Here is a 14364-nt window from a genome sequence, read left to right on the forward strand (position 1 = left end):
CAGAATTAGGTCTCACAACAAAATTATTCAATCACAATACGACATGGCAAAATCACGATTCGAATATGTTCGGAACTACGAACTACCTGATCCGCTCATGCCTGGAACGTTCATAGTGGTCAGAATAGATGGAAGGGGGTTTCATAAGTGAGTAATGCTCGTATTTCCATATGATTGGGATAATTAAGGCTCCTACTACAGTCGTTCATACTGTATGATATGGCGATGGATGATAATGGCTCTTCAAAATCATGCAATTCAGATAGTTCACATTGCATCAATGTTTGTTTCTGTGAGATGTGCAAGCTGATCTACCACCTTTCATCCCTGTAGATTCTCAGATACTCATGCTTTCGAAAAACCAAATGATAAGAGAGCGTTGGATCTAATGGACAAAGCGGCTAAGACGGTGTTGGATGAATATAAAGATGTGATTATGGCTTTTGGAGAGAGTGATGAGTACAGGTGAGTCGAGTCATCCGACAGATTGACAACCTGTCATGTTATGTGAAATGTATCATCTTTGTGTAGAATGAGGGGAACCCCCAAATCTCATATTTTGATTATCTATCGATTAGAGCTATTTCAACCATGCTGATACTTGATTTTCCACAATGATAGTTTCTTGTTGAAGAGGAATACGAAGTTGTATAACAGACGTCGGAGGTATGTGATGTGATAATCTTATTTCGTCTTCGTCATCCGGCCAATACCCATACCCTTGCCTGTCTTCCGTCTCTTCTCGTTGATCATAAACACTGACAATGTGATGTGAATTTACTATAGTAAAATATCATCATCCATCGTATCCCTCTTCACCTCTGCATACGTTTTTCACTGGTTATCATATTTCCCCAATAACCCCTTGAGATATCCACCAAGTTTCGATAGTAGAGTGATTGTGTATCCTGGTGAGAAGGAAGTAAGGGATTATTTCGCTTGGAGGCAGGCCGATAGTGAGTTGGGTTTCTCTTACGCATCAGGTCATGGTGATCGAGGCGAGAGGGTCAAAAGAGAATTAAGGATTAGAAGGTTCATCATCCAGAAATCAGAAACAACCATCATATCAACTGTAAATGTGACTTTTCTAATTTATCGTTTTCTCCTCATTCCAGCTCATATAAATAACTTGTACAATACTGCTTTTTGGGCATTGGTGAAAGATGGTCAATCGACCACACAAGCCAATAAGACCTTGCAGGTGAGTGTGATCCCATCCTACTGTATCTGCTATCATCTGAGATCGGTACTCTACCTTCACGAAGGAGAATATCTTATACTGACTTGTCATGATTCTTGTCGGGTAATTGGACACCCAGGGGACAGACTCGAAAGATAAGAACGAGATTTTATTTTCGAAATACGGTATAAACTATAACAACCTTCCTGAACAGTATAGGAAAGGAAGTATATGTGTGAGAAGGCCCACGATTGTGATTGATGATCAACAGCAACAGCAACAGATCGAAGAGTCTACTACAGCTGGTGTATCGAACATATCAATCGACGATCCTGCAGTTGGATCAGTAGAAGATGATAGTGCCTCACAGACTAGAATCAATGGGGTTATACGGAAGGAGAAGAAAGTCAAGAAAGTCAAACCTTACGAAGGTATTGATGGAGAGATAGTGGTGTTACATGAAGATATAATCAAAGATGGATTCTGGAAGGAGAGACCATGGTTATTGCAGTGATAACATATAGTATGACAAGCGTGATGGCCGTACCATACATTGCTCTGCATATACTGCTATATATGTATCATAGGGATGGTCTGTATGCATGTATAACTTACAGACAGATCACATTAGTAGGCGTGCGTCGATCACCTGGGTAGGCATGTGAACTGTCGCTTCGGGACCAGATCCGAGTGCGAGTAGATGGTTATAAATGCCGAATTGATGAATCGTGCATTTCCTCTGGACATCTGACAGCTGCAGTTACCTCAGGAGATCAGCTTCCATAAAAAAGATACATCGCAAGCTTGGCTACTTAGGTCCCTCCCGGTCGTTCCTTCACCGCTAGATACACTTACCTCTACGCCATCTACGTGCACTTGAACACTTATTCAGCGAACGCTTCCAAATATATCGCCTTCTTCGGTCTTCTGGTCAACGTGAAAAGGATTTCTGAAAAAGCAACTACGTGGTTTTTTATTATATCAGCTTTATAACATACTTCATAGCATCATAGTATCATAAATAAGTCTTTTAATTTATTGACAAACTCGAAAATGTCCTCCTCATCACCTCAAGCTGCTCTAGCTACACCCACTAAACCTGCTCCCGTGACCGTACCGACGCCAACCAAGCCCGTTCAGGCTCCTCTGACATTAGCGGAAAGTTTCTTATGTGGTGGATTGGCAGGATGCGGAGCGGTGACTATCTGTGAGTAAGACTGATCGCCTTTAATTCAACGCTTGTGAAAGCCAGAGCCAGAAGTTTGATCGAGAATCTTTTTCAGAGAAGGAAGGGGGATGTATTCTGTTTGATACATGTTTCGTACTGCCATAAAGAAATGATGTTGAGGAGGTAGCTGACTTTTTTGGATATATGACTAGCCAACATTCCAGAAACGATGAAAACCCGATTACAGCTCCAAGGTGAATTACAGCGACATAACCCTGGTGCTCCTAGGGTATATAACAATGTGTTTGATGTGTTTGTCAAAACGTGGAGGAACGAGGGTATAAGAGGTTTGCAGAGAGGTTTGGTACCTGCTGTAAGTGACAGCTTCACCATATGATGCATATGATGCTGATATTATGTCCATATGCTTCGATGTTTCTTTTGGTGCTCGCGTATAGTACGGATATCAAGTGAGTCGTCATCATTATCTGGATATCTGGATGGATAATGAGATGGAAAAACTGAATTGCTAATGTGTCAACTCTTCATGCAGATCCTTCTGAATGGATCGAGATTAGGATTCTACGAGCCTGTCAGACGGACATTCAATAGAGCGATAGGTAGGAAACCTACCGAGGGAGTTGTCACTACCGCCATAGCAGCAGGTGCAGTCACAGGGTGCATAGGAGGTGAGTAAACCGTACGAGAACCCTCGTTATAGCCCACAGTTCCTGTAGCTAGACAGAGATTACCGGGGAATGGTCTTACTGTAGATGTGCTATGCTGTAAAGGATAATTTGCTGATGATGATCCTCGCTCGACTTCAGCTGCACTTGGATCACCCCTTTTCTTAGTCAAAGCTCGTATTCAAGCTTACTCGCCTGCTCTACCGGTCGGTGCCCAGCATTATTACAAGGGTTCATACGATGCTTTGAGTACGATAGTGAAATCAGATGGTATTTTGGGATTATGGAGAGGTGTGAATACTGCTATTTTGAGGACTGCCATGGTGAGTCTGGGATGATCCGTCGCTATCTCGGGGAAAAAGAAGAGAAGACAATTCAAATGTCTCTCTTGTACATTGGGGACTATTCGGATTTCGAGCTTATATTTCCTTGCCAACAGGGATCATCCGTACAATTGCCTTCGTACAACTTGGGAAAACATTACTTGACTAAATGGGGTATGAAAGACGATTCGTTCTGGACTTTCTTCTTGGCCAGTTCGCTTTCAGGTGTTTGTGTCTGTATAATGATGCAGTGAGTTTGGGTCTACTCCGCCAAGCGTCAAGTGGATGTGAGAGAATCATAGCTGATTGTTTGCGGGATGTAAATTCATAGACCTGCTGATACGGTGAGTTGACACCTCATCCCTGGCTTTGAAGTGTGGAGTATAAACAGGATACAACAGCTAACTCATTGGTTCGAAATCAGGCTTTAACGAGAATGTATAATCGTAAGCCTTCTTCTGTTCCAATAGGGATATCATCCTTCTCGCCTCAACCCGTGTCTACTTTGGTGCGGTGCTGATAGTCTATTGGCTTGAATAGAAAACACAATCAAAGATCCTATAACAGGTAAAGTCAGAGGAGCATTGTATCAATCGCCAATAGATTGTTTATGGAAGACTTTCAAGGCGGAAGGTATTGCTGGATGGTATAAAGGTGAGTCATCGATTGGTACTCGATCAAAGTCATCATCCAACCATCATTTCGTGTGGGAAAAAGGCCATTGGATGCTTGCATCATACGGTATTGGGGATTCAAATTTGAATCTCAACTGACAAGTTACATGTTTTCACTCTGTGCAGGTACGACGGCTCATTTCCTGAGGATCACACCCCATACGATTTGTACTTTAGTGTTCAATGAGGTGAGTTTGATGAAACAACATTAACTCGATAACGCACAACAACGAGATTGCGAGTGTAATGGCTGATTCATTGACGGGGATAGTTGATTATGGCTCAATACAAGAAACTCAGGAATTAGTAGAAAAAGGGTCGAAGAAACAAGTCAAAGTGGAATGGATACGAATGAGAGTATACATCTAGATGCTTCCTGGGATTGAGAGTTCTTGAGGAGAAGAGAAGAAGGACAGTCAATAGACATTTGTTAGTCTATCGAGGAGGAATGTTTCGGTGTTTTACAGCTTGGAAGTTCTGGCAAGGGCTTTGTACTGTACTGAATATGGATCAGGAAGGAGACAAGTAACAACGGAAAAAATAAGGAGTACCATTCTTCATTATGCATATTCAATCTTAGCATTCCTATTCGCAAAGTGGGCAGTACACAGACTGCGGTAATTGTGAGTGAGCAAAAGATGTATGTATACCTAAGTTACGAACAGCAAGTGACTATCTGATCATATCCACATTTCGCTAAAATTATCAGCCTTGATTTCTTCTCCTCGCACTTTCCTCCTTTAACCTCTTCTTCACACCTCTGCCGATCGGTCTTGATCTTGAAAGGTATACACAAAAGTCGGATCAAGCTATTGCTCAACCTTTCGTCTATGTGTATGAACAAGGTCGATATCGATCAATACGTTGATATCTTCGATATCGATGGATCAAAATCGATTGAGCAGATTGGTCGAATTTGACGTGTCGGTCCAAATCAGCTCTCTATTTTCCTAGCCTAGACTGACTAGAATTCTGTCATTCCAGCTTGGCTCGGCGCAACACTCAACGTATCATCCTCGCCATCCCCTCCTTTATACCCATAGGCATACATCGACGCACTAGCAGCCTCACTCGTGAAACTGCCTCTTCTCTTGCCTCCTCCCAATCTATCGAATTGTGAATATCCAATTCCACCAATACCGGGTGTCAAGTTTCCCTTGGAGTTGCCATTGGATGGTAAACCTAATCCCGAATCGGTAGGTTGTTGAGAGATCACTGAGGAAGCATAACCCGTATATGTCTTGGGTTTAGAACCACCAGGTGGGAATAGGGGGAATGCGGAGTTGGTGATGGCTTGGGAGATGACTGATTGAGCGTCGGATGGGACGAATGACATTGTGTTGTGAGTTCGATAGTATGATGGATCGAATCGGCCAGCGGCTGGACCAGGTACTCTTCCGACATCTGAAGATGCAAAAAATATTCGTTAGCTTTCGACGATTTATCTATGTTGGAGAGAATCGAGAAGAGGATGTGCTGTCGGATTGTTACAACTCACTCTTGTCCATGTATTCTCCAGCGGGACTCTCTCGTCTCTTGAATGGATCCATAGCTGCTGCTAGAGATTTCTTGGGTCTCGAGAATTGGATCATACTGGGTTGTAAGTTACTCAAGGGACCTTCAACGAAACATGATTTCTCTTTGTAATGTGTTAAAAGGTATAACCAAAGGGGGTGCTACCAAATTGCGAAATGGAAAGTCAGCTTGAGCTCGAGTCATGAGATGATTGGTTTTAGTTGGAAATTTACCTTGCTCAAAACCTTTGGATTACCCAAAATGACCACACCATACTTGGCTCGGGTCAAAGCGACGTTCAATCGTCTAGGATCGTTCAAGAAACCAATACCTTGATGCTCATTTGATCTGACACAACTGAGAATAATATAATCCTTCTCTCTACCTTGGAAAGCGTCAACCGAAGCGACTTCCACCTCCTTGTATAAATCCTTCTTGAGACTTCCATGCAATTGCATATAAGCTGCGATGTACGATCTTTGACCTTCGTAGGGTGTGATAACACCAATTTGAGAAGGCAGTACACCCGACTTGAAAAATTTCGTGACCATCTTCTCCACGTTGGAGGCTTCCGTCCTGTTTAAGAAGGACGTTCCACTGGATGAGATTTCCTCTGTACCAAGATTTTGATGGAAGAACATTGGTGTGTCGCTGACGGGCCAAGGGAAATCGACGTTCTTTCTAAGTCTTTCAGGCGCTGTGACACCATTTTGTAAAGTACCTTCGTAGAACATGTTAGATGGGAACTCGGATAAGCAAGGGTGCATTCGATATTGAACTTGAAGTCGGATTGGTCGATTACCCAAGATGACAAGTCGTTCGAATAAGGATTGAGATAAACCAGCCCTGGCAGCTTTCTTGTTCATGATGACTGGACCAAGTTGTTGATGATCACCAACGAGGACAGCTTGTTTACATCCCATGACGAGAGGGATCATACATTCTATACGATCGAAGTCAGCTTGTCCCTATTGCGCACAGTTGGTTCGAGAGCGCTCACCTGGTTCAGCTGATTGGGTGGCCTCATCGATCAAAACGGTCCTGAACTTAAATTTGCTTAATCGTTGATCACCAGCACCGACACAGGTTGTACAAATGACATCCGCCGCATTCAGAATATCCTTCTCGCACGCTCTGACCAAACTCTTATATTTCCTTTCATCACTCTGACTCAATTCACCTTGATCGTTTCTAAGTTGGATGAGTTTCTGAAGTTCAGGGTGAGTGTCGGCATTATTGACTTGATTGTGGAGTGACAGGAAGTCCACATTTGAACCTAGAGCTTCTCGAGACTTGGCAGCAAGTCGGACTACCTTTAAACCAGTTTGGTGAATTTTCTCGCACAAGTGATCGACAGCTACGTTGGAAGGAGCACAGACCAACACTTGACCAGGATTCATCTTGGCTAGATGGTAGACGATGGATGCTGACGTTACTGTTTTACCAGTACCAGGAGGACCTTGGATCAAACTGAGAGGTTTTTGTAAAACCGCCTTGACGGCAGCCATTTGGGAGTGATTCAGCTCGGGCAGATTGGGTGCTGAAAATCTCTTGGGCATTTGAGTACGTAGGACTTGAGGTTCGAGCTCGTGTCCGAGGAGTTTGTGATACTACAATAACTCAGTAAGCTCGATATCAGGGCGGCCATCATAGGGTAGCTTACGATATATCCGCTAACACTCTTCTCGTCGATAGCAAATGTCTTCATGGCCGCTTGCATCCTATCGAAACTTGTAGCTTTCCAGACAAAATCCACCGAGAAGCCATGAGTACAATCGGAAGGTACACCGTCGTTCCGTCTCAATTCCAAGCAGATCTCGTCAGAGACGTCTACATGTCCATTATCGTCAGCTCAGCAAGCTTTGCGTATCGATACTTGACAATGAGCTAGACTCACTGTTGGGAATCTTTATGACACTTCCGATACCTTCCCAACCTTCACTACTACCTCCACCCCACCCTTTCGAGTTGAAAGCTTGCATTCCCTTGATACCAGCTGAAGTCGAACCGACGAATTTCAATCTCAGCTCATCTCCTACAGCCAATCTGACTTCTCCCGATTCCAACTTTGGCATACAGAACCATGCTAATCTCTTTTGGTTCAAACCCATATCCCATCTTATGGTAATATCATTCTCCGTTTGCGATTCTTTCATTCTCTTGTCGTAATCCGCTTCTATCTTCACCAAAGGTCCAAAGATGTTTTGATACTGATAAGCATCTTCGTACCTGAATGATCTTTGTCAGCTAATGGACTTTAAGTCTATCGTAATTGTACCTTCAGCTCACCTCAACAAGATGGGTTGCATTTCCTCTTCACCTGATTGAGCTTCTGCATCCTCTAATCTAGCATCAGGATTATCCCTCCACAACTCTTCCAACTTGGCAATTTGGGCCAAAGAGATCTGTCTCGCTCGTAGTTGTTCAGCTTCAGACGGAATCTTGACCAACCAAGATAAGAACTGTCGATCATCGATGATGGCTGACCACTGTGAGGTATCCCAGTTGATATCTCTTGAATTGGTCAATGCGGCACAGGGTTGTCTGTGAAATATAAACCGATAACGGATCAATGAGTTGTACTAGAGACTTGAATGTCTGAATTGACTCACCGACAGAGAAGTACAACGACTGTATCACTTTTGGCGGGGATGAAACCTAACATGAATACGTTTTTACTCCCACAATTATAACCTATGAATCTAACATAAGCTACCTGTCTGCATGGAAGAAAATGTATCGATAGCTCACATTCTGGTACTGTATCACCCAAAGCGCTCTCCTTGTGCAATACTACTTCCTTATGTTTGGCTTTGACCAGGTGATTGACAATATGTGAAGCAGAGGTGTTTCCTCGAGAATTGCAAAACCATTTGTTGCAGTGCATGCACTATTGTCGAAATATCACATAAGCTACATGGCTCTTTTGACCATAGATGAATACGTAGCTCACCTTTACCACACATTGGGGATTGTGTATACCGCAGTAGCTAATATGAAGTCCAAATAAGCGACTGATCAGCTTCGATCTTCCCTTTCTCAAATTGCATCAGAAAGTTGAAACAGATACTCACGCGCAAGCATGTTCGACTCCAGCACCCAACATTTCCCTCTCCCTCTCATCAAATTCGTCATCTCCGTATCTCAGCCCATTTGAAGGATCTGATATTCCCAGATCGTTAAATTGACTTGTAAAATCACCATTTATCGTTGAAGGAGCATTATGATGATGATTGTGGTTTGAGCTTCCATTGATCACTGAGTTGGGTACGGCTGAATAGACTGATGTGAGATCGTCATCTTGTGGGCCGTACTATACATCAAGTATACCAAGTCATCTATATCAGTGATCGTTCCCTGGCATTCAACGAGTCCGAGATACGGTGACAAGGAAAAAATGTTGAAATCGTATCTGATCGGTAAGCGAAGGACATACCTGTGAAGCACCCTCGAAATTGGAGAATTCCATGTTGACTTCTGCAACTTGTTTCTACAGTTGTATAGAACTCGGAAAAATATGATAGCTTGGGTATATAGAAATATGAACGCACCTTCAAATCGAAAGATATGTTGTCGATGGATCTTCCTTTTATTTCAACTGTAACCACACCAACAAAAAGGTGATAAACGATGAAGGATGAAAGAGGTGGCGAAGTCCGCTTTCCGTTGCCGACCCCGCCTGCTATTTAGAGAACAGCATAGGTGAAGTGTCCAATTTACTTTCTGTCGTATCTATGAGGTTCTCGGTCGCTGTTCTATGCTGACACCGTCATCTTTGAAAAACGTATAGATTCCGTGTTCGGACGGACTTCTCATATGACTCGATTGACCCAGTACGGTGAAAACGCTCAATGCTATCTCTCGTTTAGTGACAACTTCAGAGTAATCTCTTATAAATAAGGAATTCTTGGGGATGAATGGTGGTAGGTGAGTGCACAATATACATCACACTTCAATACTTTGCTTGCTACAATAGTACAATAATCCCTCTTACATCGAAGGTTCGCTTTACAACTAATATATGATTACTGTAACGTATAATTTGTTTGTATCTAATTTATGATATGACCTTTTTGTCATGGTTTATGATATTGATTGTATATGTAATGATAGGATTTTTCACTGTATCGACCGGAAAGAGTAGTGAAGGGTAGTGTGAGTAGTACACGGAACTGGGAGAATGACAACATCAGATCTTTCCCTTCGAAAGCATCCACCAGATCTGCATCTCATCGCAATATCTTCATTCAGCAACAGTATGCAGTCCTTTTCCCATTTGGTGAGGCCTCATCTCATTTAGCATATTCCTTCTTCAGCCTCTCTTTTCGTATCTCCCATTTCTTCCTTTCCTCCTCTTCCTCATCCATCAACCCCAGTACCAACTCCTGCGGTCCATCATCCTCAATCGCCTTGTTATACTCCTCTTCCCAACCCATATTCCACTCCTCGTCAAAGTCGTGTTCGGCATCCGCATCGCTCGTCTCGGTAGTAGGCAACAAATCCGAAGACGGTGATTCTTGAGAATCTTTAGAAGATGATAAATCCGGATTGAGAATTGATATAGAATCTTCATCTTCGAAACTTAGACCCAAACCTTCCTTCCTAGCCTTCTCTCTACGCTGAGATTGATGTTTATGTTTGATATATTGTGATTGAGCTTTGACATATTCCCTTTTCATTCTGTCAACACCGGCCGTGACTGATCTGATTGGGATCCTAGTGGTAGTCGTCCATCTTCCAGTATGATTTGGCGATCCGTTGGGTAGGCCAGGTAATTGGGTCGAGGGTCTTTCCTCGATGATGGAATGTAAAGCAGACAACAGCGGTTCGTCGAACGGTTTGACATCCTCAGGCAAGGGAGAGATTGCTTCGACTTCTTTTCTGAACAACAGCTTGTGTTGCCTCGCCTCAATGTCCATGATGGACAAAGGGGAATAATCATCAATGGGTTTAGCAGAAAAGAATTCGATTTGTCGTGACAGATAGATCGACGCAGGGAGAATGGATGGGTCAACACAATGAGTTCGTATTTCAGCTCGTGCCAAACTCCTGATCACATATCTTATCAGCGTCCTTGCATCTATTGCGAATGAAATACACTCACTTGGTATGTACCTGACGCGAAGATGCACGCTCTGGGTCCAACCGGTCATCGAGTAGAGAGATATCCCTGTTGCCTTCAGGTAAATTCCAAGCGGCTTTCACAGCAACCTCAATCCCAAGATCACTCCCATCGCCGAACGCTCTATTTCGCATTATCTCGGTTAACGCACTTCCTCTTCTGTGCAGAGACTGTGATTCCCTTTCTGCCATCTTCGCTTGCTCGACTGTATGCACAGAGATACGAGCAAGTTCGAGGGTGTTAGATGTAGGGCGGTAGATCGAGATATCCTGGCAATACAATTTTTTACGAAGAGGATGATTTCGATTGCACGTGAAGGTGAACACTGCCTCGCCAGCTATAGGCACAGACGAGGTGGGCGATTGGGTCTGATCCTGTTGGTGAGATCGACGAGGTCGGAGTCGTGCGACTGGTACAATCACGGTCGAGAGAGGATGGAGTCGAAGAGGATTCATAATCTTATCTGTCACATGCGTGAATGACGAAGCTGGCCCTCCAGATGGGTTGATAGGGAAAACGTCTAGGTCTGAAGGTCAGCGCGGACTCATTGAAACAATAGGAAGTGTTTAACTCACGAACAGTGCCTTTTCCTGTTGCTACACCTATCCACTTTCTATCCTTGTCCCAATTGACTCCCTTGACAGTAGCCGCTGTATGGCCCCTTCGCAATTCGTACAAATGCCATACCTGGCCTTTCACCTCTCCCAATTCAGCTTTATCGAGCCCCGCAGGATGTAGTTCTAGGATATGGAATGATCTGCCATCATTTGGAGCCGCAAACAATTGCGTTCCATCAGGTGAAAAAGACAGGTGATTGATGGGATGTGGGCGGTTTTTCGACGACCGTCTGATACCGGATTGATGAGGAGAAGTTGTATCGATGGGTAAGGGGGATGTCGAAGGTGGTAAACGGAAGTGAGCGACGCATTCATACTGACCAACGCGTGTTGGTGAATGATGGTCTGAGATACTCGATTTCGAACGCCGAGAGGTCGAAAGCGACCTTCTTTTGCGCCCAGCGGGACGAGCAAATATATCAACCACTTTGATCCATTCTCCTCCTGGGGCTGGTATAGTTGACGAAGATGAAGATGGAACCTCTTCCAGTGCACTCGATTCCTCGAGACTTTTACTCTCAGCTTCTCCGTCGAGATCATCTGTTTCCTCATCACCTAGAGTACCGCTTGAATCAGTGGGAGCGCTCTTTGCCAGGCGGGTATTTCGAGCACGATTAGCAGCCTTTGCACCCATTTTCAACCCTGCCCAAACTCCTCTAGCTACTCCCCCTCCAATTTCTACAGCAGATGACAGTATGGCTGCTTGAGTGTCTTGAGCATTGGACGAAGAGCGCCTACGCTGCTCGGAGGGAGGCTTAGATGGTTGTAGGGTCGTCGAAGTAACGATGGAACCGAGACCAGCAGCACCAGGTGCATGAGGAGCGTCCGAAGTGGCAAATGCGAGGAGGCGACCTGACAGAGACACAGTGGGAAGGCCGGTATCTGGGTTGAGGGCGACTTGGTTGATAGGAGAGGAAGGTAAGGGCTCGAAAGACTTGGCGGAGAAGAGATAGATGGAGGGTACAGGAAGAGAAACGGTCTAAATATCAAGTCATCAGTCACTGGATGTATAATGTATATGACTATGCCGGTTGGTATCGTCAACAACTTACAGCTGCGATGACTTTGTCAGTGGAGTACACAGCGGCTGCACTTCCTATTCCCAGCTCGACTCTCCTAACTGCCAATCCTGTACGTAAACTGATAAACACTAAAGCTAACGATCCCTTGGTCGATTTCCGGGTACTTGACGACAGGACGGTCATAGCTACCAGCGGTTCATCCTCTACACTACTCCTCAGTATAGTCATGCTCAGTACTTGTTCGTTCCCTCCAGAAGATCCGATCGTTACACCCTCCACACTTGACTTCTTTGCGTTCTTATCATATTTGATGGTAGGTATAGATAAGATCTCCTCTGGTGCGGGGAAGGTTTCCGTTATATGGGGATCATCTGGGATATGGTTGGTGTAAATGGTGAAAACCTGGAGGATATGTACTTTAGAAGTCACCAGTAGTAGAGGTCTACTCAACCGCATTAGCGGATCCGCAATTATGATATAAAGGGCATACCTCACCTTATACCTCTGCCATCACCTAGATCACCCTCCTGCCAAACCGCTTTGATCCCATCATCGACGACATTGCGAATCTTTGACGGTGAATTCGGTACTTCCGCTGATGGCTTGACTGGTGGAGTAGGTAAAAAACCTTTCAAAGATGTCATACCTGCCAAAGAGGGAAGATGGGACATGATGGGACTGAGTATAGAGGCTGAGGTATCACTAAAAGTGGAAACAAGGTGATGAGCAAGTGCGATGACAATAATGCAGAATGATTTGATGGAGATATCTCACTTCAAATCAATTGCTGTAGTCAATCAGGCGAAGATCAGCATGATAAGAAATCGTGGATAAATAAGATGGTTACGCACGGATACCTTGTCTCCTCCTAGTCCATCTTCTACCACCCCTACCTGTGTCGGAAAGATGTCGGTCAATGTCGACATGGTCCGAAGTAGGCATGGGGTGTGATTGAAGATGACAGAGTTGTATAATTGAGTTTGACTAGCAAACTGTATGTTGACTCTATTATCTAAAGTGATCAGGATGTATTGGCGGCGATGATGAGCATATATAGTAGATACAGTCGTAAAGGGTGATGATCATTAACAAATGTATGGAAGGCAAAGGGATTGAATCAGCTGTTAACAGTCGATAGTCTGATATTCCAGATGGGACACTCACACGTTTATCGTATACGTATGCGGAGATGGATGATAAAAGGAAAGAACGATGATGAAGTGGGGGTGATAAGATGATAAAAGAAAAAGAATGCCTATATGTAGTCGTCACAGACCACTTGATCTGCTCTACAGCTACTCGTATCTCACTTTCCTGAGCTTGACTTGGACTTGCGTGGTGGGTGGCAATGGTGGTACTGGCAGATATGGATCAGTGACCAGGGACGCGTGATTATCGGTTCCGGGGTCGTATTTGTGTATGTGTATGTGTATGTGTTTGTGGGTCGATGCGGGATGACGACTCTTGGTGAGACTGTTCTTGGGGATGGTGATTATTGCCAATGTGACTATATGCTTTATGATTGTGTTCGCTGTCTGATGATGCTGATATGTATGTGGGTGAGGATGAGGATGGGGACCGATAAGGGCCAGGTAGGTAATATGACAACAACAACAACAACACGGCTAAGTCGCGGGTCACAGCCCGATATCATCTATCCTGTCTCCTGGGTCAAAGATTACTGGATCCAGTCACAGGTTGAACAGTACTCGTCCGTATAACATTACCTGATGACGATGATCTTACATAACAGTCTCAAACGGGCAACTCATCCACGTGCTTGACATGTGGTTTTGGCCATGTCTCGAATACCCGCGTGAAAGGGTGTGGGTGCGTTCAAAGGAATGAGTGATGAGTGATGAGTGATGAGCACAGACGATCAAGTGTGTAGAGTATATTCCGTTGACTACCTAGGTACTTTACCCCTTGGAATATGCAGGAAGAGGTAACATTTCTCATCTCGTACATCTTGATCTTTTTTCTCTTCGAATGAATCTCACCATACAGAAAAGATAGAATGATATGACTCACTCTTCGTACTAACTGGTTCAACCCAA

The 14364-nt window shown here is 44.1% G+C and overlaps 4 protein-coding genes across 4 annotated transcripts; 2 read left to right on the forward strand and 2 right to left on the reverse strand.

Moving 5' to 3' along the window:
• Positions 1-43: 43 nt before the first annotated feature.
• Positions 44-1694, forward strand: V865_005355 (uncharacterized protein; the record flags this gene model as incomplete). The annotated part of the gene is made up of 6 exons (XM_066229128.1): positions 44-147; positions 334-465; positions 622-666; positions 787-956; positions 1116-1201; positions 1320-1694. The coding sequence occupies 6 exons, from the start codon at positions 44-46 to the stop codon at positions 1692-1694; spliced, it is 912 nt and encodes a 303-aa protein (XP_066085225.1).
• A 539-nt stretch (positions 1695-2233) lies between these two features.
• V865_005356 (uncharacterized protein) lies at positions 2234-4338 on the forward strand (the record flags this gene model as incomplete). Its single annotated transcript, XM_066229129.1, has 11 exons — positions 2234-2387; positions 2561-2721; positions 2807-2818; positions 2902-3037; positions 3176-3357; positions 3474-3607; positions 3689-3701; positions 3782-3803; positions 3898-4011; positions 4158-4219; positions 4303-4338. The coding sequence occupies 11 exons, from the start codon at positions 2234-2236 to the stop codon at positions 4336-4338; spliced, it is 1026 nt and encodes a 341-aa protein (XP_066085226.1).
• A 657-nt stretch (positions 4339-4995) lies between these two features.
• Positions 4996-9015, reverse strand: V865_005357 (uncharacterized protein; the record flags this gene model as incomplete). Its single annotated transcript, XM_066229130.1, has 13 exons — positions 4996-5435; positions 5530-5707; positions 5780-6489; positions 6547-7156; positions 7210-7376; positions 7444-7506; positions 7555-7775; positions 7836-8090; positions 8159-8240; positions 8298-8436; positions 8500-8536; positions 8621-8859; positions 8983-9015. The coding sequence occupies 13 exons, from the start codon at positions 9013-9015 to the stop codon at positions 4996-4998; spliced, it is 3174 nt and encodes a 1057-aa protein (XP_066085227.1).
• An 823-nt stretch (positions 9016-9838) lies between these two features.
• On the reverse strand, positions 9839-12978 carry V865_005358 (uncharacterized protein; the record flags this gene model as incomplete). Its single annotated transcript, XM_066229131.1, has 5 exons — positions 9839-10595; positions 10651-11188; positions 11244-12264; positions 12338-12749; positions 12803-12978. The coding sequence occupies 5 exons, from the start codon at positions 12976-12978 to the stop codon at positions 9839-9841; spliced, it is 2904 nt and encodes a 967-aa protein (XP_066085228.1).
• Positions 12979-14364: the final 1386 nt, after the last annotated feature.

This window comes from Kwoniella europaea, chromosome 1 (genome assembly GCF_036810445.1).
Source record: "Kwoniella europaea PYCC6329 chromosome 1, complete sequence".
NCBI lineage: Eukaryota > Fungi > Basidiomycota > Tremellomycetes > Tremellales > Cryptococcaceae > Kwoniella > Kwoniella europaea.